The sequence below is a fragment of the Pieris rapae genome, chromosome 15 (genome assembly GCF_905147795.1).
Source record: "Pieris rapae chromosome 15, ilPieRapa1.1, whole genome shotgun sequence".
In the NCBI taxonomy this organism is placed as follows: Eukaryota; Metazoa; Arthropoda; class Insecta; order Lepidoptera; family Pieridae; genus Pieris; species Pieris rapae.
The window spans coordinates 6,637,980-6,662,654 of record NC_059523.1 but is presented as its reverse complement, the minus strand read 5'-3'; the positions used below and the strand labels follow the sequence as shown (position 1 = coordinate 6,662,654).

At 33.2% G+C, this 24,675-nt stretch overlaps 1 protein-coding gene across 1 annotated transcript in view; it reads right to left on the bottom strand.

The window, feature by feature from the left end:
* Positions 1-420: 420 nt before the first annotated feature.
* LOC110996743 (pituitary homeobox homolog Ptx1) overlaps positions 421-24,675 on the bottom strand; it is a 48,606-nt gene continuing 24,351 nt past the window's right edge. Inside the window, exons 3-5 of the mRNA XM_022264567.2 lie at positions 20,281-20,406; positions 15,541-15,779; positions 421-2,351 (exon numbers count right to left, since the gene is read on the bottom strand). Of these exons, the coding sequence (XP_022120259.1) occupies positions 1,764-2,351; positions 15,541-15,779; positions 20,281-20,406 (953 nt within the window). The 3' untranslated portion in view covers positions 421-1,763. The remainder of the gene's footprint in view (positions 2,352-15,540; positions 15,780-20,280; positions 20,407-24,675) is intronic.

Sequence of the window (24,675 nt, the reverse complement as noted above, 5' to 3'; positions counted from 1 at the left end):
ATTAAAATAAACGGTTATTTGTTACTCTAAATAATGAAACGTGTTTTCCTGAGAGATACGTCCTCCAATAGGCCGGCAACGCATTTATTAAAATGGGTGACTATAGGCTGCAATGATTGCCCTTTTTGGGAGTTCCGTAGGCTTATTCTATTCTATTCTTTAAAACAATCTAAAAAGAAATATTTTAGAAATCTAGAATTTTCGTTGTATTAAAAAGCAAATCTTGGTGTTCTTTTTATAAATATAATTTTCTATTGTTTTAAGTAAAACTACTGAACTACTAGAAAAAAACCTATGCACACAGATTTTTGTTCTATTTTGTAATACCTACAAAATAGAACAAAAATAAACGATTTTTTTATATTAATTAAAATTTAATAAAACGGAGAATGAAACAAGAACCAAATAAAACGAGTATAATTTCTCTGTAATTTTTTATTATGACTAGAGGTTTAAGTTACAAAAACAATCAGTGTTTCGTTGAATACATTTACAAAATAATCCGACCGCTATTTCGTTTGATATGTATAAAATGAAAACCTTCACACTCGTTTTATATACAACTATGGTACACGGTTTTCATCATCATTAGGCACACGGATGTGGGTTCTAAAATTTAACTAATTACACTGAACTAATAGTAAACGTTAAACCGTTATAAATACATTTATGTACAGTTAAATATATATAATTGTAATATATTACTCGTATCAGTAATGAGATCCTGGTTACATTAATCTCATTTAAAGGCGTTCCTTTATAACAATTTTCACAGTACTACTGGAAATAAGTAATTACTATAGAAGACTTTTAAAATTGTTTCAATTATGCGTGATATTTTTTGAAATAACATTTTTTTAATTTTTCTCGGCCCAGTTATTAATGTTTTTGCTACTAAACTAAATCGCAATTTTTGTGTAAAATACCAAGATACGTGCCGATACCAATGAGAATTTTAAGACATCTACTCCCCTATCCATAAAAACTAAATCAGTAATATTTAAAATTTTTAGCAAATCCGTGTTTATACTTTGTTGACATGATCAGACCTTTAGAAAAAAGTAATTATTACAATTCAACTGATTTAGTTTTTATTTTACATTACTGAATTATTAAAAACAAAGCTTCAATCACTTATAATTCCCTAGTCATTATAGTTCATGTTTTACCAATACTGTACTTTAGAATAATCATTACATAAAACAATGTTAAACAAATGCTTGTAGATAAAATACCTACAATTAAGTATAATATTATTTTACAATAATTTACATTTAAATGCTTGATGAATTTATAATTAAACAAACGTAAATAAATAACCTAATTATATAATATTTACAACAGTCGATATTAGTCAAAATATAAAATATCGAATATCTACGTAAGCTTATAAAATTGCACACTTCGCTTTGGTATACGTAAGTACATAGCTACATATTTACAAAACATCTATAATCGTTTAATTTATTGCCTGAAGTTTCACAGTTTTAATCGCTCACTATGGGAGTTGTTTCTTCCAATGAAAATCTATTGCAATTCAAGACAATACTATTGTAACATAGGAACTTACGTATTTAACGTCTTAATAATCTTTGAAGTTACAATTTGAATTCGTCTGATAATCAGTCGAACCAATCCCATAAGTGGCAATACAGTCCATGCGCGGCGTTTGATTGCGCGCGCGGTGGCGGACACTAGGAAGCGCGCGCGACTGCGAGCAAAGGCCCCGGCGAGCGCGAATCCTCGCGGCCGCGGGCCTCCTCTCAAAGCACACGATCCGACACTACACCACCCGCTGCGTATTGACACGCGGACAACGGGGCAGACCCGGCACGGGACACCGGAGACACCGTCCCGTAACCACTGCTAAAACTCGATGAATGCTGCTTCGCTTTCAAACGCAGGGACGCGATGGACGACGACATTGCCGGACACGGTTCGGCACGGTACATGCTGTACGGATTCGGTGCAGCCGTGTAAGGGCACGGTGCTACGCCACCCCCCACACTGGCTGGCCCGGCAACAGCCATGGAACCACTGCCAACGCCACCCATAGACGTTGCCGTGTTAAAGCAATTCACGGAGCCCTGATGATGACTCGCCGGTACTACGGATCCCAAAGGGTTCACGGGCCACGGAAAACTCTTCGTGCCGAGCGGGCTTGGTACTTTTGCTGCCCAGTTGTTGTAGGGATATGATGAGTATAGAGCTTCCGTATCTGGGAACGGCTGCATTAAACCATTAAATTGCGTACTAAAGCCGTTCTTGAAGTCCGCCGCCGCAGCCGCCGCTGCGTTCATTGCGTTTCTTTCGCGTTTCCTCCATTTCGCTCTCCGGTTTTTGAACCACACCTGTAACAAGACAAATTTCGTTCATATTCTGAAGTGTATTTAAAAGTTTAACTTATTCTGAAGGCGGGGTATGTTGGGTGCCTATTAACTTTACTCATTACAAAGTTGACAGAGCGAAGCGGGGTATTCGAGCCACGTAGTAATAGCGGAGGCGACGGCCCCGCCCGGTCGCAGGCAACGACCCGTCTAATTGCGGCCGCGAAATGAAGATAAACGAGCGACGCGATTGGACGGAACATCTCCACACCGATGCGAATTCTCCGGCCGCAATAAACGATCGGCTCTCAGGACACGCCGCGAAGCCTTTGAATCGATGTTGTTATTTAGGAAAGCCCGTAGGCGGAGTGAGGCCGATAAGTCGCCGTGAGCACAGATAACGTTCTCGCTGATGTATGGGCACGTCCGTCAGTGAGCGATCGATCGCCGACGACACCTCCGGGATAAATTGCGCAATCCACGAAGCGACTGCAATAAATATTGCGCCGGCAGCGGTATTTGTCTCACTCACTGTGGCGTATTCACCCAGCCGAAACGGTAAATAATACCCTCTTTCCTCGGTTAAGTGAACATAAACGGTCGTTTCCACCCCATATACGAGCGTTTATTTTTCGAAACATAAATTTTGCAAATTCACGTGGACTCGTAGGCAGGTAAATGTTAGCTAATTTCATTTGAGGTATGTTATTTTAAATATATCACTAAGAGATACATTCGAAGGTTATAATTTTTCGGTTGAAATCCGGTAACCGCGAATAAACGGGTGAAAATAGCTCCACAGAAAGGTTGGGGTGTTCAATAATGACAACAGAATGATATTTATTTAGGTGCACATATGTGGAAATAATTTCCATTATTTGAATAGCGGCCAGCGCAGCGGGGTGTAGGAGGGTCGCGTTATTGCGACGCGAGGCTAATCCTTTAAATATATTATTGTAGGACGCTTCCCTACCTCCGTCAAGCGAAGGGAGTTTCGTGATAATTTTTATTTAACCGTAATCAATGCTAATGTCTGCCTATTTTAATAGTCTTACAGCTATTAAGCTTTCTAAAAGTTTACGCTAAAAAGTTAAGAAAAAGAAACAATCCTTTTAAATATGCTTTTACGGGCATATAAAATAGTTTACTCATCATTATTAATATTCTCCGTACAATAAACTTTAAGATCCAAATAAGAAATGTTTTTCTTAATGTTGTTCTAAACAATTGGAAGAAACGGCATAGAATATAACTATTCCTTACTAAAACTGGTCCTATAAAAATATAATCCGTCCAGTTCAATATTTATTAATGAATATTTTAAACTGGACGGATTATATATCTTATTTTAAATTAGGAACGAAATAAACAGAAATTGGGCACGCATTGGCAAAGCATCATAAATGTCAATTAGTTGTTAGCTTTTATAAACTTCATGTTTTAAAGTAATTCAGAGATTATACCTAATTCGTATGAGGGGTTGGGGCTGATTGTTCTGTTATCATGCGGGACGTGTACGGCAAGATTAATGCGAGCCATCACAGCGGAAACCTTCATCGGCCCTGACAGCGCCTGTGTCTTACAATCTACGCTATTTTCACGATAAACGATGCTCTACGAGATGAATACCACCGCTTTGTATTTTGTTAGGGCGAAATAGGACAAAAGACGCACAATACGAAATTTGAATTTCGAATGTTTGGTTTAAATTGGCGCTTTTACGCTTATGCATTTCATGATTCATCTACCAGATAAATATGGCCTCTGTAACATTTTTTAAAAAATAAAGGTCAAATATTTAAGCATCAGAGTACCTACTTATACTTTGTGAAGTATAAGTATAGGTACTCCGCAGCTACCTCGGACAAATAATTTGCCTAGCTATTCAAAGGGGGAACGCTGCCACTATCTTCGGAACCATGCCTAAAGGGACTCCTTTTAATATTTTTTTTTAATTATTACATTTTATGGTTATGGTTATTATGGTTATTATTAGGTATATTAGAGTTGCAGTGTTGGACTAGTGGCTTTAGCGTGCGACTCTCATACCTGAGGTCGTAGGTTCGATCCCCGGCTGTGCACCAGTGGACTTTCTTTCTATGTGCACATTTAACATTTACGAGAACAGTGAAGGATAACATCGTGAGGAAACCGATATGTCTTAGACCCAAAAAGTCGACGAGAGTCAGACACTGGAGGCTGATCACCTACTTGCCTATTAGATTTTAAAAAATGATCAAAGAGGTTGTAGCGCCACTAATTTTTTTATATTAGAATTAACTAAAATTAGTTTTTTATTGTTTTATTACAATTGATGTTCTTGTAAATGTAATCATATCTTTGTGAAGTTGTAATAATGTATTTTCATATACTCATATAGTTGTAGCCCTCACGGTAATGATTTTAATCTAATCACCCAAATATATTCATGTAATTGTTGACTAATACGGATGACCCCCTGTAATAATAAACCTATTTTACGGTCAACCAGAGCAGGACTAAATTGCCTTAAATTTAAATTAAACTAGAATCACAGTTTTATTACTACCATCAATCAAATGACGGTCTATCGGAGTCTTCGCACAGTTTCGGTTAAGGGATTATAGTCTGTACTACAATAGGAATATAGACTGAATTGGTTTATTTGACACCCACAAGTCAAATAAACATTTCGGATCGTATAAATGTATATGAACTAGGATTTGACACGTGCGAAGTGTAGGGCTGTGCCAATATAGTGTTTATTTGAAATACGACTAGTGATATTGGATAGGCAAAGGAAACTCATTTCATTGAGTAAATTGAAAAGAAAATAGGCTTATGCACGCGTTTCAGAAAGGAAACAGTAATACAGTCAAAATCTATTTTAACGACATCGAAGGGTCTACTCATATTTGGTCGTAAGCGATAGTCCTAAGATCCGATGACGTTGTTATTAAATACCTACAATAGAATTCAGCCGGGAGCTTTGATTTTGGTTAATATAACCGGTATGTTGTTATAAACGATGTCATCGTAAACGGTTTTGAGTGTTGTTTGAAATCATTGGGTTTCATACTCCATTTGCCATTTTATGCAATATACTAATAGCACCGTTGTAAAATACTACGTATAAACAACAACATATAAAAGACGGAACGCAAGTTAAACCACGGAGTACTAGTCAATTTATATTTACCTGGTCTTAGTGTGTAAGTTGTAAATCTAGTCGACGATCTGGTGGACAGAAAATCTGTGTCCAGTTTGTTTCCATCTATTGTAATTATTTGTCTGATTATGTAAACATTAAATAAATAATCCAATGAGAAGAAATCTACTTAAGGTACTCAGTTGAATATATTGTGACATTGATGAATCTCTTTAACTGATAACGTCCACAGTTTCTATATAAATTAGGTTGTATAAATTTGGTGGACGTAATTTCATTAAACATAAATGTATATTTTTTTCAATTTGTACATTTAGTGATTATAAAATTAAATTAGAATTTCCAATTCTTCTTCTTAAAATTCCAATTCAATTTAATAAATATTAATTGTAAAAAAAACTTATTGAAGTCTCAATTCATGAACGTCGAATTAATAAAAGTATAAACATATTAAACAGTTAGTATTTAATTATTAATTACCACTTTATTGCAATTCATACTTGGTACATATACATATTTATGCAGTTCTTTCACTAACAAGCGATCTCATCCAGACACCCTCTAGTAAGGAAAAATAAAAAGGAATACTAAGAGCAAAACTTAATTTAAAAAAGAACTAAAATCATTCGATTTTAAGACTACTTAAAAGTCATGAATCACGAATTAGAAAAAAAATATGAATTATAATTACAAAAGACATGATTGAACATCAAAAGGGGGCACCGGTGACAGGAATTTAAACAGCTTGAAAAGGTAGGTTTTCTACTAAATCTGCGAACTATTCGAACTGCGAACGATTCTACTAAATGCGAATACGTACAAAATATATTAGAAATCTTATCTAAAGCTGTTCAAGGAATATTTGTTCGCGTTAGACCACTGAGACACCCCTTATATCGAGTAGATTATTATTAAATGCACCCCGTGGAGCTAAGCTGCCTCTGAATGGTGGCTAAGAAAAATGTTAGTGGGATCGTATCAGTCACATTTCGTCAAATTGCTAATATAACCCTCAGTACTAGTGAAATGTTATTAAACTCTTCCAAGCTTTCGTAATTTTATATCCTTTTTGAGTTAATTTAAGTGCAAGTATCGGTCTCAATCATTGTGCCCAGACAAAGACGGTGAATGAATATAATTTCATCAAAAATGGTTTATTTTTTATGTAATAATAGACAACTGGGCAAAAGGCTCACGTGCGTTATGTTAATTGATACGCGAACACTCATATTAGACCAGTGCCGAAGCCTTCAAACTTGGTTTTTTGAATTTTTCACCTAAATTTTGAGGTTATGTGAAAAAATTGTAAATTACAAAGTTGTAGATCTTTTTATGACCTACAACTTTGCCATTTAACTTTTTTCGATAGGACTGGTAGTTTCGCCGGAAATCAAGATAAACAATTTTTCCCCCTTAAAAGTCACCCCCCTCCCACTTCCCGAACTCGGATCGACCGTAATTTATTTTTCCTTTCATTTTGATCATATTCCCCTGCATTTCTAATGGGTTTCATCCTACTGTAATTTTTTTTTGGTTTCAAAAATTATCGACACTGGTCTATATTTCCTGAAGACTCATCTTGTGAAGAAGTGCGTCGGTACACTCTTTTCTAAGAGACCCTAAGTCGGATTCGTTCGGAAATAGTGGGTAGGTTCCACATAGTGGTAGTGTGAGGGAAAAAGGTACCAAGATAATATATTTCCAACACACAAATATACAGCATTCTTAACCCACAATTATAGTAATTATAATTGAAAAATACAGAATAAAAACCAATTTAAAATGTTTTGTCCCTGCGACAGTGTACCTTTAAAGCTGGCAACATTTTCTCGCTGTATTGAGTTACTTATTTATTGAATTTTATTGTAGTTTAAGCTATGTACTATTTTAGTAAACTAAGTCAACTAATTACTACATTACAAAAGATCTGAAAGAAGAGCACATAGACATGTTATCTAATAAATATTTTACGTAGATGTTATATATTTAATACCTTGTTTAACTTACAGTAGAACTGTCATCACAGAGTTGTAATAAAGCTCAATGTGTCATTTAGCCTATTTTCTCTGAACAAAACATACGTACAACCAATATTTCTCCAAACTCCTAATCCCATTCATTCTATTTCAACCTAACATAGGGAACTGTCAAACTCACCACGAGGTAATCTTTTCCTTAATAAATATGGATTAATAAGATTATTACACATCAAATTTCATTCACTGAATACGCGTCCGTAAATCTATGCAAGGCTCACACGATCAAAACACTCGACATTTGGTCTATCAAAACATAAGTAGGATATCGGTAAGAGATCTACTATCCTAACAGTTTGAATCTCCGATTTAAAATTTTATTAGCGAGAAACAACTCTAATGTCTAGGCAATATAGTGCAATTTACTGTAACGGAAATGTATTGGCTGTATTACACGGTATTACGCGAATTTGCAATCGTTGTTCCTCAATAATCTTGTTTCGAAATCAAATGTGATGCTTTGTGAGATTATTGGCTACATTTTACAGTAGTTTCCTTGTGGGGATTTCGTGACAGGCATTTTCTAATAGATTCGTATTGGTGTATGAGGATTTATGATTACATACAGTAACACATACTGTTATTATGGTAACTATACTATAATTAGTGAATATTCAATTTTGTTAAATAATATTATGTTATATTTATGATATGTGACTTAGAATTCTTACTGAATGCAATTAAAAAAAACAATCCAAACTGAATATCACAATCGTCTTAGTGATCAATTGAGTTACACCTTTTACATTATAATTATGTCCAATTAAAAATAATTAATGTAATCAACAATGTAATGAGTTTATCCTTACGTATTTAATAAAAAATGTATTTGATTAAAAAGTTTATATAACATAATTTAATTGATGTATACTTAATGTATTTAATATTAATTAGCAAAACACCTGATCAAAAATCATCCATACAAAATGGCATATTTTGTATAGTTCCGATGAAGTTCAAATATTGAGTTTTTATCAATAAAGATTTAATTATCGTTTACAAGCTTTGTCTGTTAGATGGAAATTTGTTATCAGACTCATTGATAAAGTAGGAAGTATCAAGAATAAATTACATTTAAGTTATATTACTGAGAACCAACCTCCTAACAGGTATTCACCCTATTTTAAATTCAAAAGCGCTGTTGACATAGACGACTAAAAGCCTAAACTCTATGGATTCGGTGCTAGGTAAAATGGTTCAGGCTAAACTGTTTGCACGCATCGACGCTTTAAAAGCGCTGAAAAACCTGTATAAGCGCTTCACGTAAAATAAATAATGTTACGTGCCGCCCGCCCTGTCGTCGGAAACGTTACATTCTTTTTTTGAAATAGCACTGATGGCTTTATCAACAAAAGTTCTATTTTTAAAAATTCCTAAATGAATCGGCTTTATATAGTTTTAAGTTTCACTACTTTTTAATAATCCCACAGACTATTGCATCTAATGCTAGTATTAATCCAGTTGCATAATGAGCCTTGGTGTCAGAATACTACAGGTTCTCTGATTGTGTTTTGTTTTTTTTAATTGAATATTGAATGCCGTCTTTTTGTATTCCGTATTAGCTTGTACCAGAGCACATAGAAAAATAAATTCAGTGGTGCCTAGCCAGTATTTGAGTCACAACCTCAGGATTCACTACTTACTAAGCAGATACACATAAGACAAACATAAAGTCTTCCCAAATATTATTTTATATATTTCAACAGACGTTATAATACACAAACACTGGTTAAGTGATAAATTTTTTCATTTACTTTTAAATAACATAATTTATTTATAAAGTATTACATATTGGTAAAATATTCAAGCTCGGAGCTTATAATATATTTTAACGATAACATTTTTATTTGTTCGTATTACCATCTCATATACAGGGCGTCCCACGGCGATGCCACACGGAGGGAAAGTACCTTAAATATTAATGATAGGATATTTTACTGAAAGAAGACATCGTTTAATTTTTAATAATAAGTAGAACTGCATTCACGGATTTTTTGAAAATCGCCTACCTCAACCAGGAATCGAACCCGCCAAATGTGACAGTAAAATTTCATGTATTTTATAATAGCGTTTTGAAAGGGCTACTCATAAGCATTATTTTTTCCTTAATAACCTAGCATATTAAATGAAACTAAAAACATAAAATTTTACATTTTATTTAAAAAATAATAATTTACCAAATGCTCAAAATGTGATCCGTTGTTGTTGTCTGTTGTATACAAATTCTCACTCTTTTAATAATTTCTCTCCCTGTCGATTTACTTATTTTTGCATGGTGGATGTTTAAAATAATACATCTAAGTTCATTTTGTAACTCCTGCACACTGTTGTACCGGTTCCTGTAAACTAAATCTTTTACATAACCCCATAAAAAAAATCAAGTGGTGTTAGATCTGGGGATCTCGATGGCCGTCTAATTTGTCCAAAAGTGCCGATCCAGGAAGGAAAATGTTCATTAAGAAACTCGGGTGTTCTCCTACTGTTATGAGCCGGAGCCCCATCTTGCTGGAATATGAGATTTCGTCGATCTGCATCAGGAAGATTATTAATCTCATTTCTTAAAATCTCAAGAGAAATTATTAAAAGAGTGAGAATTTGTATACAACAGACAACAACAACGGATCACATTTTGAGCATTTGATAATGATTGTTTTTTAATAAAATGTAAAATTTTATGTTTTTAGTTTCATTTAATATGCTAGGTTATTAAGGAAAAAATAATGCTTATTAGTAGCCCTTTCAAACGCTATTATAAAATACATGTAAATTTACTGTCACATTTGGCGGGTTCGATTCCCGGTTGAGGTAGGCGATTTTTAAAAAAATCCGTGAATGCAGTTCTACTTATTATTAAAAATTAAACGATGTCTTCTTTCAGTAAAATATCCTATCATTAATATTTAAGGTACTTTCCCTCCGTGTGGCATCGCCGTGGGACACCCTGTATACTTCTAAAGTTATTATACATAATTATAAGAAGTAGGCACGATTTGTAAACATGTTTCTAACGAATAAACTAAACAGGACTGATTTGAAAAATTCTTTCATAATTATAATGGAACATTATCTCTGAGCATATATTTGTAAATGTAAAATCAGAAGCATTCAATGTATATTTCTTTATTGACGTTCTTAAGTGAACATTATGTTACCTACATGAATAAATGATTTTTGAATTTGAATTTTCTTTTAAAAATAGGTACAAACATGTACCACGGAAAACACATTCCCTAGTGAGGACTAGCGTTAGGTCAATTTTGTCACAACTATGTCATGAATTATGTTTTATTAATTTCCTACTTTGGTAGGAATTTTCCTATAGAAATAGGAAAAATAATCTTTTTAACATTCTAAATGAATCCATCAATCAGCCAATACAGATATTAGTGGGCTCGTTAATGCCCTGTCTATCGGCGCGTTTTGCCAAATGAAATGTGTCGAGAGTTGTTTCACGGACGATTGGCTTGACGGCCCCTCCCTCTGTTTCTGAGAATGCTTTGACATATATGATAATAAATATAGACTAAATCAAGACATTTTGTCGCCACTTAATAGAATAGTCATTATTAATAGTAACAACTTTACTTGTTTTATTTATTACTTAAGGAGAACAAAGTACGTGTGCTCGCGTAAGAATAAGAGTGAAATTATAACCAAAAAGGTTTCAAACCAAATTTTGTCATAGGAAAATTTATCATCACTAGAGTGTTCTAGTATTTTCGAACGAGAGCCTCACGGGTCAATTTGACTGTTAAGAGGGGCAAGCGAAATCGGCTGGATATAACATAACGTGGAGGAGACTTGAGAAGGAGCTAACCAAATAAAAAATCTCACTCAATTAATATAGAAAAATCGTTATGAGCATTATTTAAAATATGAATTTGACTTTTTCATAGGTATTGAAAATTTACGTACTATATTTTTTTTATAGAACAGGGGGTAAACTGGCAGGAGGCTCACCAGATGTTAAGTTATACCGCCGCCCATGGACACTCTCAATGCCAGAGGGCTCGCGAGTGCATTGCCTGCCTTTTTAAAATTGGTACGCTCGTGATTGCTTCCTAAAACCTGTTATTTAAGTTTCTTAATTACTTACTGAATTATTTTTTTTAATATCGAAAAAATTATCTATCTCACATAGAGGGGTATAATAATTTTAGAAAAGCTATTGTGCGTCTAGTCAGACGCAATAACGGTTGCGTAGGGCAGCTGCCCTACAAACCATTTTATCATCATCATCATTATTGTCTGACTGCGTAGCTACGCAGTTTATCAACTGCCTGAATAAGTAAAATAGCAATAACCAAATGAATCAATATTATTTCGTGTGTATTAACTTTTATTAGCCACTGTGTAACCTCAGTTCGAAAATAAAATTACATTAATGCCTTCAATAAGTTGGCAAAGATGTGAGCAATTCGGAATCGTGTTGTTCCAGCTGAACGAAATTTGATGATAAAAAATATAAATGGACACATTAAAGATGACAGTAGCAATTTGCAATATGCGGTTAACAAAACATCTTCGGACATATTTTAAGAGTCAATAGGCAGGCAATGACCCTAATGAGTGGGTTACAAAAATAATGTTCGACGATTTATCGGTGTGCGAGCTCACAGATTTATTTGACGCGATGTGTTGCGCGGACGCACGGGCGGTAATCCCTTTGCTAGGGTTGGTTATACATGAGTTTATACAAATACTAGGTTAGTACGATTACTTCATGTAGTAATACTAAATATACAATTCGTAGGTATTACATAGCGTTATATAAAAATCAAAATAAATCGGTGTCGATACAGCCTCTTTAGGTGTGGACCTCAAATTACTGTAACTTTTCATGACTATAGCGCTTTATACTCATGTCTAAGGCATTTTTAGACTAAGTATGAGTTTCGTAAGTCAAAAGCGGAATACATTTTGACATACGTGAGTCATAGTTCGCGCTAAGTCTCGTCTGAATCTAAGCATAAATCTGTATGTCTCAATTTTTTTTATAGAACAGGGAGGAAACGGTTGATGTTAACGTCTTAATATAATAATAACTTATAAACTTTTAAGTTATAAACGCAAAAAAGAACCTTGGTTGTATATTAAAATTTAGCTCGTTTAATTTTAATTTAATTTAATTAAAATCGTATTTGTTGTTATATGTATTAAAAACATTGTTCAGTGACAACCCTAACACAGATTGTAAGGAAAATAATTTAATGAAGACGTAGACCGTTTCAGAGCATATTCTCATAAACAGACACACGTACAGAGTACGAGTATGTAATGAATACTTAGCACTTGAAATACTTGCGCTCGCGTCGATTGGAAAATATCAATTTACTGATACACCTAATCGATTGTCTAAAAGAGGTATTGAATTACTAATTAGCTACGATTGTGCCAAAATGTTTTTTTGTCGTACATAATATATTTATATGCGGCTAATATCCAAGTTGGAATTTTTTTCTTAGAAAGCACATAAAATGCCTTGTTATATTAATGTATCGAAGAACAATGTTTGCCTAGTGGCTTCAACGTGCGACCCTAATTCCTGAGATCGTATTTTCGAACCCCGGCTGTGGAATGGACTTTCTATATGGGCATTTAACATTCGCTCAAACGGTGAAGGAAATCATGAGCAAACCGTGCCTTAGAAAGAAACAAATACAGAAAACTGAGGTCAGACCTAAAAAGGTTGTAGTTATTTCAGTGAAAAACGTCTCATTGAAATAATAGTTTAATTAACAATACCTATATAAAGAATATCGTCAAACAAAATTTTAATATCAATCATAATTACAACACCACCGTACAAATTTGACTAAGGGCCTGTTTCACAATGTATGGATAAAGTGTCAAATAGCTATGCAACACATAAATTATTCGAAAGATAAAAGTTCCAAAAAAGATACTTCGAATTTCATGACGTATAGCGCTATCTGACAGTCGTGAAACGCAAAAATTCTATTTATCCTACCAATCTATACTAATATTATAAAGAGGAAAGGTTTGATTTTTTGTTTGTTTGTTTGTATGAATTGAATAGGCTCCGAAACTACTTGGCAGATTTGAAAAATTCTTTCACTGTTGGAAAGCTACATCATTCCTGAGTGACATAGGCTATATTTCATTTTCAAAAAAATAGGCATCCTTACTAAAATTACGATAACATTAACATTTGTTTATTATTTAATACAATTCTAACAGATGGCGCTGAGTTAAAGGTAGAAGTTTGGCAAGACGACGTTTGCCAGGTCAGCTAGTAAGTAATAAATAGCTTATTTGGAACTTATCCGGCCATTGTGAAACAGGCCCTAATTCTACTAAAAGTATTGTAATTTTATTATTTTCTACGATAATTTAAATATATGGAAGATATTTAAAGCTTATTATACGTACAACTGAGTTAAAATGTAGGCTGTTTTCATTATGTTAATCAACATTTATTCAATCAAACCGTAGCTTAGTAAACACCAAGTTTAAAACATTAAATAAATGTTAAAAGTTCTTAAAAGCCCGCCCGTGTAGAAATTCCTACGTCTAATCACCAATTTCTCGGTTTTCAATTTGGCATAACAACACGCCCTAGAGATTACTCTGTGATTATTTACATCCCAAAGCAACCGAACGGTATCTAACGAATTCGGGACATTAAATAATACAAATTGAGTCGAACCACAGAATGTAACAGGCCCTCGAAAACTATTGACAGTGTGTGGATGCGATCACATTTAAGCTGGGGATTATGAAAAGACCAAAATAGACGCCTGAAATCCAAATGGATTAAGGGATTTTGTGTTCCGTCCGACGACGCGGTACAAAAATATCGAAGAGCGCCGGATGCAACGATTAGTCTAAACATTCAGATATTGAGCACCTTAGTGTTGCCATAAAAAAGGTATCGTGTTTTTGCCTCATGTGTAACGTTTTAGGGAAAGCTGTCTAGGGAAGAGACTATTAATATTTATTTATAGATTTGAGGTAATCCTACTAATAAATAATTTCTTAAGAATTGTTGACTTGAAATTTTAAATATTCCAAATCTGTTTAGCATAAATAGATAAATTAATTAAAGCCTTATATTTTTTTTGTAATGAATCCGATGTAATTACATCAAGCGAGTAATGAAAACAATTTGATACACCGTGAAATATAAGAAATGACACAAGGGCGCCATACAATCAAACGTAAATAGAATTTTATCTAACATGATGTATATGATAAACTTCTTCAAATATAACATTAAAAATACTTGCATTGACAAAAGTGTTGCTATCATACCTATTTGCTTTCAAATTTTGAATTTTTGTTTGTTTATTACTGTTATTTTTATCTTTTTAGTTTTAGTTTTTATTTATATTATTAATAAATTGTTTTTTTGTTTATTTTATGGCCGTTTCTTTTGTTCCTTTGATACATTGCTTAAGTTCTAATGTAATTGAACTTAAGCAATGTATCACATTGTTTTAGAATGTATATATAAATAAATAATTTGAAAATTTCAAACTTTTTTTAATAAGCTAAAACATTCTGGACCATTTTGATGAAAATTATTATTCAAATGTTATGACAATATCTAACGATCCAGCACATGGTCTACAATAACACAATGATAACAAAACTTTTTTTTAATTTGATCGCAGCGCTAACTGTCGGGACAGACTAAAATTAAAATTCGAATATTATTTAAAATTTGACAGTGCGATGGTAGCGCCGTCTGTCGGATCCAATGCAAAATCATTCCAAAATCAACAACTACTAATTAATAAAAAAAAACATTGTCCAGCGGACAAAATTGTGAATCTAAACCATTCTCGAATCTCCACGAACACACACAAAAAATTTCATCAAAATTGGTCCAGTCGTTTAGGAGGAGTTCAGTCACATACACACGCACACAAGAAATATATATATAAAGATAAATAAATTATTCGTTGTAAAGCATCTGAAGATGATGACCCTATTCATACACGGCCTTACATAGACATGATATATCAAGTAGCTGATATTTTATTAATTATAATGACATCCTTACCCTAACTCTCGCTTCTGTTAAATTCGTCCACATAGCTATCTCTTCCCTCGTGGACATATCAGGATAACGATTTCTTGCGAAGGTCGCTTCCAACTCTTGTAACTGCTGGCTGGTGAAGTGCGTCCTCTGCCTTCTTTGCCTCTTGTTCTTCTTGTCTCCTTTATCATCCATAGGCTCATCAGGTCCAACACCGGGGGTCGTCGATTCAGTTTTTATCGTGGCTTCCGTCATGGGTCGATCTGAAGAAATAAATATAGTTTAGTAATGTAAATTTCTTCTTATATTTTAGGCTTACAGTTTCTTAAGCGCCATGTCTGTAATAATAATAAGAGTTGAAGTTAGTACAGACAATGATTTTTATGTTTTTTATTCTGTAGAATTTTATTTTTCTATAACAATCGATATTGTAAAATGTTTGTAAGTGTCAAATTTTGTTTTTAGATCAGTCTTTATCATACCTCCCAATGAATAAGCATATATATATATACAGTATCATATAGATTAATATTTACTAAGACTTCATTGTATATAATATTAAACCTACCTAAAAAGCATAACAGCACGTCAGACTAGACTTTTCTTATTTTAGTTTTTGTAAAATAAAAACTCAATAAGAAAAATCATAATTACTAAAATTTATTCAATCACAATACGCGTAAAAGCGCACATAAAACTTGTGAATCATTGTATGGCCGACTAATACCGGGATTACGGCGCGGACGCAGGAGTTTACGACAGCTGTAATTTGGTTTTTTCTCAATGATCAACGTAAAATAAAATAATTTATATTTAAGATAATGATTTTTTTTTCATATATCCTCATTGTATAAAAATTATTGTTATATTAATTGTTCAAATTTTTTGGTTACGTGAGAATTAGAATAACAGATGTAAATGTGGAACTTGGCTTCTCCATAGTAAATAATAATAGAAAAGGAAACATTCAGTTCTTAAATAAATTATAAGGACTTCTTCCAGATTACCTAATCAGTCATTATTTAGATAAATACAATAGCAGGTTAATAAGCTAATAATTAATAATTAGCAAGCGTAACTGCGGATTTGGAGAAATTATCCAACCTATTTTTAAGAGTTTTTCTTTTAATTTGGACAAACACATGTCAAAATTAACATGCATACGAAAATATTAAAAGCGGTGTCGTCCTTAAAACATGTGGACACGACTAGAGTTCATAGACAGTGCATAGATCTTTCGGTAGCCTATCCCAGTTAGCCTATAATATGAATTTATATAAAAATCTTTTTTGAGTTTTACGAATCATCTAATACGTAGGTATAGTTAATATAATACTCTTTAGATGTGTTTATTGTCGACGACTTCCGTTAATGAACATAGCATTGGTTCTACAGCAGTAATACTTATCGTAAAACTACTCTAAATCGTAATTCAACTATATTATACTGTAGGTAAATTTTCATGCAAAGTATCAGTTCGATTTTCAAATTTCTACCAAATTTCAAAGGTAGAACAGTGATATGGCGTTATTACATCAATACGTTACTGATAACGGCGCGATGGCAATCAGGCCGTATATAGGGCTTAGTTAAAGCCTTGTGTCAATACACCGATTGCATTGTTTACTATTTATAGGGAAGGGTTTAGTGAAATAAGAAATTATATGGAAAGTAATTGTGAACTAACTTTTCTTTTAAGTTTCTGAGAATGTCCTGTACCAACACTACTTCGGTAGCAAAAGATAGTCCTAACACCAAATTTAATTACGCATATCTCTACTGACAGATGGGTCAAGAAGATCCGTAGTTGAATGGTCCGGTGGGAAGAAAAAAGAGAAGACGCCCACCAAACCAACTGAATCAACCTAGGAAGATGGAATGAAAGAGATAACGGGAAAGAATTGGAAACTTGTGCCGAAAATACAAGACAACACTCCTTTGGAGGTCGAGTAGTAAAACATAATGACAGAGACTGTATGCTTTTTTAATTATATTTTCCGGAGATCAATCAAACAAAAATAATTATTAGTATTATTCAGTAAATTAATATTTAATTCAATATACAATGTTTTATTGCAGATTTATGGCATCAATATATAATCTATTGGTATCCGAGATCTATTCTCATTCTATTTGTTGCTTTTGTATGAAATTGTTCCAATTACCCAGAACTACAATTACACTTGTCTATACCTATATAACTTGTCTGTAGTCTAAAGGAGTGCCTAAAGTAATATTATGTCTAGTCTCTTATAAAACGCGCTTTTCTAAGTACGACAGAAATACATGATTAACTTTTCGAATAATATTATATTTGTATGAAATCTGCATATTACAGGGCAATAAAGTAAGTACTTGATAAAAGTTTTGGAAAAACCACTGGAGTTTCGTAAGTCACTTCGTATCATCAGTTTATGATTTAATACGTACGCGATCAGATAATAATGGACAATTTAATTTATATGTTTATATTGATTGAGGAATATGTATTTAAATTAACCTATCATTTGTAATTATTATATTAACGATTAACCAATAAACTCCGCACCGTTTAGCTATATTTGATGTATTTATCTATATGTATAGTCTAAAAATAACAGTACATACTTGCCAATGTATTGCATATAAAAACAACGAATGCGAAGTTTTCTACGATCACATAAGACAATTCAAATAATAAGAAAATTCACTCTAATTCAGAAAACACACTCTTCAAAATGTATATTTTTCTTATGTATGTTCTCATTATATTAGTTAAATTATATTCAGGTCATAAGCAAAATACTGTATAAACTGCCACTGGCCATGTCATTTGAGCCTCTATCGGCGATTTCAAATGTTATTCTGTTCCAAATTTAAAATTCATTGATAATACTCCTTGTGTTACGTTGACATATGAAAATAATCAATCAAGGTTATACACGTAGTGAACAAGTAGGATTAATATTTCAGGTTGGGCTGGGCTACCTCAGCGATACGTCGATACCGATAGGAGTGATAACGCTTATCACGGCGCTTTGAGTCCTCGCCGACCCATCCATCATTCGAAACAACCTTTGCGTTCGGCCGACACGACACAAGGTAACTAAATAGTTAATATATATAACACTTACAGCGATAACTATACTATAAGTACTTATGTAATTTTGCACCTTTTGTTTTTTTATTCTTCAATACGCCTATTCATTTAATGAAGGATATATGACCTATCGAATCATGTTTACTTTTCGTCACTAGTTGCCTTAAATGAGCTCTGAATTTTACTATGTATCAGAATTTAAATAGTACAAAATTATACTGCGACCTCATTGCTCATTTATGGTTCTCAAACCTGGAAAGAAGGAAGAGCTTGCTTCCTGTATTTTCTAGAGGACGATTTTTCGGAGAATTTTAAATCCTGCTTCCGAAGACGGAGTTAAGTGTATAATACAGGACTTTATTACATCGTTAAAGACGCCAACATCGTCTAGTTCATAAAACGCACATACTCAACTGGTTGGGACGTGTACATCGAATGGCGGACGACAGAGCCCTAAGACGAAGGACCTGAATCAACCTGGTAGCAAGAGAAAGCTCGATAGACCGAAGCTTCGTTGGTCTAATGGAGTTGTCTAAGACCTCGAAACAATAGTATTTGATGTTGGACGCAAGAAGTACGACTGCAATGGCAAAATATACTTGAGGCTATAAATAGGCTTTAGCCTGAAGTATAGATGTCTAAAGATGTCGCATTTTAAAGACAGCTACAGCAAAAAGTGTATTTTTTCAGTGCACACCCGCTTCTCGATTGGCATCAATATGCTTACCTAGCGCCTGGAAACTTTAGCCGAGCGGAGAATGAGCAATTTTATGTATTATATAATTATACAATATATATTATAAACACAGTCTTTATATGATGCAATACCGTCGATATTAATATGGGATGTATAAGTCGAACAAAAATAAATAAATGCATGAAATTATCCACATCGTAATTATGTAAATTGCTTAAAATCAGCTGAAATAATTAGTCCGGAAGATATCATAAGGTCGAATTTTTATCGATTACTTTCCATATGCATAAGAGAAGGCGCCAGTGAGCGATGTTTGTGGAAGTCTTAAAATGAACAGATGTATTTGCTGATAGATTTGAATGCTTTACTTAGTGTACGTAGTTTTAATTTTCATCGTGTGAGGCTTTTTGTGATAACGAGTAAACCGTATTGACGAAGTCGAGTGTTGAGCCTATAAGAAAAGAAAGTAAAATTGACTCTATTTTACTCAATAAAAAGAATCTTAATAAGAATCCTATATAAAATAAAATATGGTGCTCTAGCCCCCCACTCACAGTACTTGACAATAATTTATATATAACACGTTTTATATATAAAGTATTGTTGCACAAATAATATTATCGGTTCCATTACAGGAGAGGCTGAAATGTTTTAGTAGGTAATGCGAGTGTTGAAATGCTGATGAAAATTTTGTGTCCCTCTTAAATTGATATATTACGATGCACAGTACAAACATTGTGTTAACTTTATAAGAAAGTTTTCTCTTTTTTTAACATGGAATGATCATTCGTGGTTGTCACTTAGTATCTACGTTTATTTTCTATAGATTCCAGATAATTGATAGCTCCGATTTCTTTATTAAAAATACCATTCGTAACTGCAAATCAGTTAAGCAGAAAATTCTGTGAACCATATTTATTTTAAATTTTGTTTTTATTTTAAATAAGTGAGTATTTTCGTATAGCACTATGGTCTTAGTACAACTTACTGTCATCCGTATGTTTTCTATCTCTTCTAGGTCTTGGCGGTGCATATAATGACTGGTCAACACCAGACCCGCCGGAGGTCAGGGAGGAGTGGCCACTGTCCCGGAACTCTCCTGTTTCAGCCCATACTGGAATAAAACACTGTATTCAATATAAAATCTAATAAATTATGAAAATATCCTAATAAGCAAATTTCGATGTCTTGAGATATTCAAAAAAATCACTACTAGCTACTTCGGTCAGATTTCTGTATCTGTTTCATGATCATCTGTCAATCTAATAGGCAAGTAGGCGAACAGGCACAGGTATGCTTGGTAATTGTCTTTTTGTCTTTGTATGTTCGCCGTTTGAGCGATTGTCATATGCACACATAGAAAGAAAGTTCATTGGTGCACAACCAGGAATCAAACCTACGTTCTCGGGCATAAAAGTCGCACGCTAAAGCTACCAGGTCATTTTTTTAACAATTGATAAAATCTAATGTATATCTAATGGTACAATATACCACCTAGGAGAGATGACTGGCTATAATTTGTCTTTAAAGTCTAGTCCCTTTGGTAGGCGCCAGCGATTCACGAAGGCCGCCCAAATATGTCACCTACATTCGACCATTCAGCTATAAATGAGATTTGTTAAATAGTATGTAATGTTTATGTAAATTAATTTAAATTGATAATACAGATTCGTTTGAATGCCGTTTCTAAAACTTCATCACTGATATATTGTGAACATAATTAAAAGGATACATATTTGTTAAGTGGAAATGACGCCCCGTCGTTTAAGAGTTAATTACGAATGCCCGAACGCTTGTTAACTAATTAGCCGCTTGACACCGTGTGTGTTCACCCTTATTTATTATTTTAAGTTGTAATATACTACTAATCTTTGATTTATTTTGACATATGAGTTTCAAATATAGCATATTTTCTTTTACTAAAGATAGTATAGTTTTTCTAAATGTCGCCATAACTATGTATGTATGTTTATTTTATATTGTTTTAGCTTAGGATTTAAGAAACAAAAGAAATATCGTTGCCATAATAATAAGCAATACAAAACACTTAATATTAAAAAGATCTGAAGCAATTTTACGTGACAATAATTTTAGAAACTGAATTGAAATGAATTCAAAGTTCATTGACTCCAAACGGTCGCAAGAAAATCCTGTAAAACATTTCCTTTGCAACCACAATTTAATTAAATTAATACTTTGTGACTGCGAATTATGTCAACACTGCTCTGAGTTGAACTTTATTGGAATTTATTGTTTTTTAATATTGTCAGCGTGATCCCATTGTTTTGTCAGAAGTCACGATCTGACAATTGATGCCAAATTAACTGTTTGGAGATTGCAGGAAATTTTTGATTATTTTTAACTTTTGTAATATCATTTGTTTTTATTTATTTGTAGTATAATTTGAAGATTTTACAGACAGCGTAGATAGCGGAACCAATAACCTCAATTAAACACGCTTTAAAAACAAAATTATTTTTATAAAGGTATCATTTTGATTAGTACCTACGGAAAAACGCGTGTGCAAGTCGCTATACTTTTATAGAAAATAAAACTTAATTAACGCCCAAAATCCATTACATCCTTCTCAAATAGAATATTGTTCACATTTTTTTAATAATAAGTAACTATAAAAGTCCTCAGATTATAGGCCTTTCTTTAATATGTTTTCTGTATTTATATTGTTTTCTACGAGCAAGCTTTAATTACCATTGGTCCAGGGTTTGAATTGACGTCCCTACTATGTAAGACGGTCGTTGAACTACAAGGCAAGCACTCCTCACATACTATACTACTATTTTACTATATTATTATTTTAATTTCTAACAAACAAGACAACAGTTTTTTCCGCAATACACAAACGTAATCTCTCAATACTTTAATGACTTAATTGTATTTAATGAATATTAAAACGTGACATTGAACATATTGTATGAATAATACAAAACTCTATATTATATTGCAGCTAAAATATATTTTTTGTTTTGCCGCAGAAGGCCGTTTTAGACTATAGATGAAGATCAGACTTATACAAAGTATATCAAAATGTTTTAATAAGAAATAACTTATTGTTTATAGGCCGGTTATGTGATACTTAGGTTAGGTTTTTCTAGAATTGTTTTTAATATGTATCTTTAATAGTCTCTGACAATTTCGTTATCCAGAGTTGATGAAATGAATTATTATAAATTCTTAAAATACATTTATTTTATTTACATGAAGTGATCGCTCGAAGCTATATAGCTACCAGAAGCCCTGCTCTTCTTTTTATTTAATTCTTTTAAGTATTAATAAATAATTTGGTAAATTCGTGGCGTCATAATAGTTAGGATTTAGGTTGTTTTGTCACACTCAATGATAATAAAAAAAAATAAGGATGAATGTGTCCTACATACATGAGTTAACGAGTACAAGGAGAGACTGCCCTATATGTTGTCTACTTCTAATATGAATGCCGTCATGTTTTCTTATATCTCAAAGAATAGTTAATTATGGTGCTAGAAAATAAACGTCGGTTCCTACAAACGTATGGTACAAACGACACGTACAAATAAATTTTATGTTTGCTGCTTTGATAACGTGTGATAAGCACATTGTTTTATTGGTGCTGTAAAGTCTATACGGAGTGGGACAGTCGCGAAAAAAGTGTTTTATAATTACTGGTTTAAACAATTACCTAATTATTGATTTTAAAATTATATTTATTTTTATAAGTATACATATTAGATTTTTTTCCAGAATAATATAATAGAAGTTAAAATGTTTTGGGAATTTCGTTAAGCTAAGACGTTTAAAATCCAGATCCCTTACTCTTATTAATTTGGATGTAGAATCATTTGTACAGAGATTGTATACTGTATATATTATTAAGTATTCATGGAACGATATTTGCACCTATTTACGTCCTACTATACTAATCATAAATGCTACGAGTTACTTTTTGTTAAAATGTGCTTTTGGAACTAAGGAACTATTAGTACCAATTATGACTAGTGTTTTGAATATCACTCCTAGGTTAACAAATCCTGCGTCCTTTACTTACTCATTAGAAACCAGCCTTAATTTTGTCTTCTTGATCTTTTGTCTCTTTCACGCGTCATTATTCACATAACACGTTGATATGACAATCGTTATGTCCTCTTGTAAATAAATAACGGTAACGCTGTAATGGCGTTTATCTTAAAACCCGAAAATCCAAAGTAATGCAACATAAGCTTCATTAATACGATAAACACAATTTCGAGTTTAGATTTAAGTCCACAGTAGCGAATCTTAACGGCGTAACCGTCGTTGTTGGGTTTTGAACAGATAAAAAAATTATTTATATCCTAAGTGCTTATTAAATGATAGAACTAATCTTTGGGATTACACGGATTTAACGGAAATAACGAGTAAAAATAGAATAGTTGTATTTTTAAATTGTTTGTTTATCTAATTTGACGTAAAAATGTAAATTAAAGCCCAAAACGCTCACTATTCAGACCCTTAGAGGTGAGACCATAAACTATGACTCCCATATGTTGGCTACCTTCAGGGACATATGTGAACCACCTAAGCGGGCAACTGAAAAAAAACATAGTTGCCATGAAAATTTCACTAAGCGAATACTATGAAAAGGCTTTAACCGATTAATTACAAACCAGGAAATTATTTTTTGGTCTAACGAAATAACTCAAAAAAACCTGGTGTAATTTGGTATTAATAGCAACTCAACTGAGATTCAAGTGGCCTCTTGAGAAGGAATCAGAATGCGTTACCACGCGTGGTAGTTATATAAATGAAGTACCTATAGTTGGATAAGCATATTACAAATAAATACTGTCTGTGATTGTACTTAATCATCATACAAATGGTATCGCTAAATCCGTCGTGTTGTTCATAACTTTTATGATCCTATTAACGTGTTTTATTTCGAAAATCTAATTACCTTCTATTTATTATAAAGATATATTTTATTTTACGCTACTTAGCCATTAAGTGCTGTATAGAGTATCATTAGCGACTTACTAAAGGATATCTAAAGGTTCCAGTCTCGAAGATATATTTTGTAATGTATGGGAATGGAGCAGACTTATTTTTGGGATCATTTGTGTTTAAGCAAGTTTAGTATATATAGGAGCAGTGACTTGAACGTAGGTTCGAATAAAGGTCTTCTTCGTTCAACTTAAGGTCCTTCTAGAAAGAGCGTACCAAGTCACTCGTCGGCTAAAAAAGGCCGGGAATGCCTTCGCGAGCCCTCTGGAATTGAGAGTGTCCATGGGCACTCAACACTTAACATCAGATCAGGTCAGTACCATGTGCCCGTTTGTTTTATAAAAAAAAGTCTTGTCTTTGCAAGGAATGCCGGAACACGTTAAGAAACCGACACGTCTTAGACAAAGGC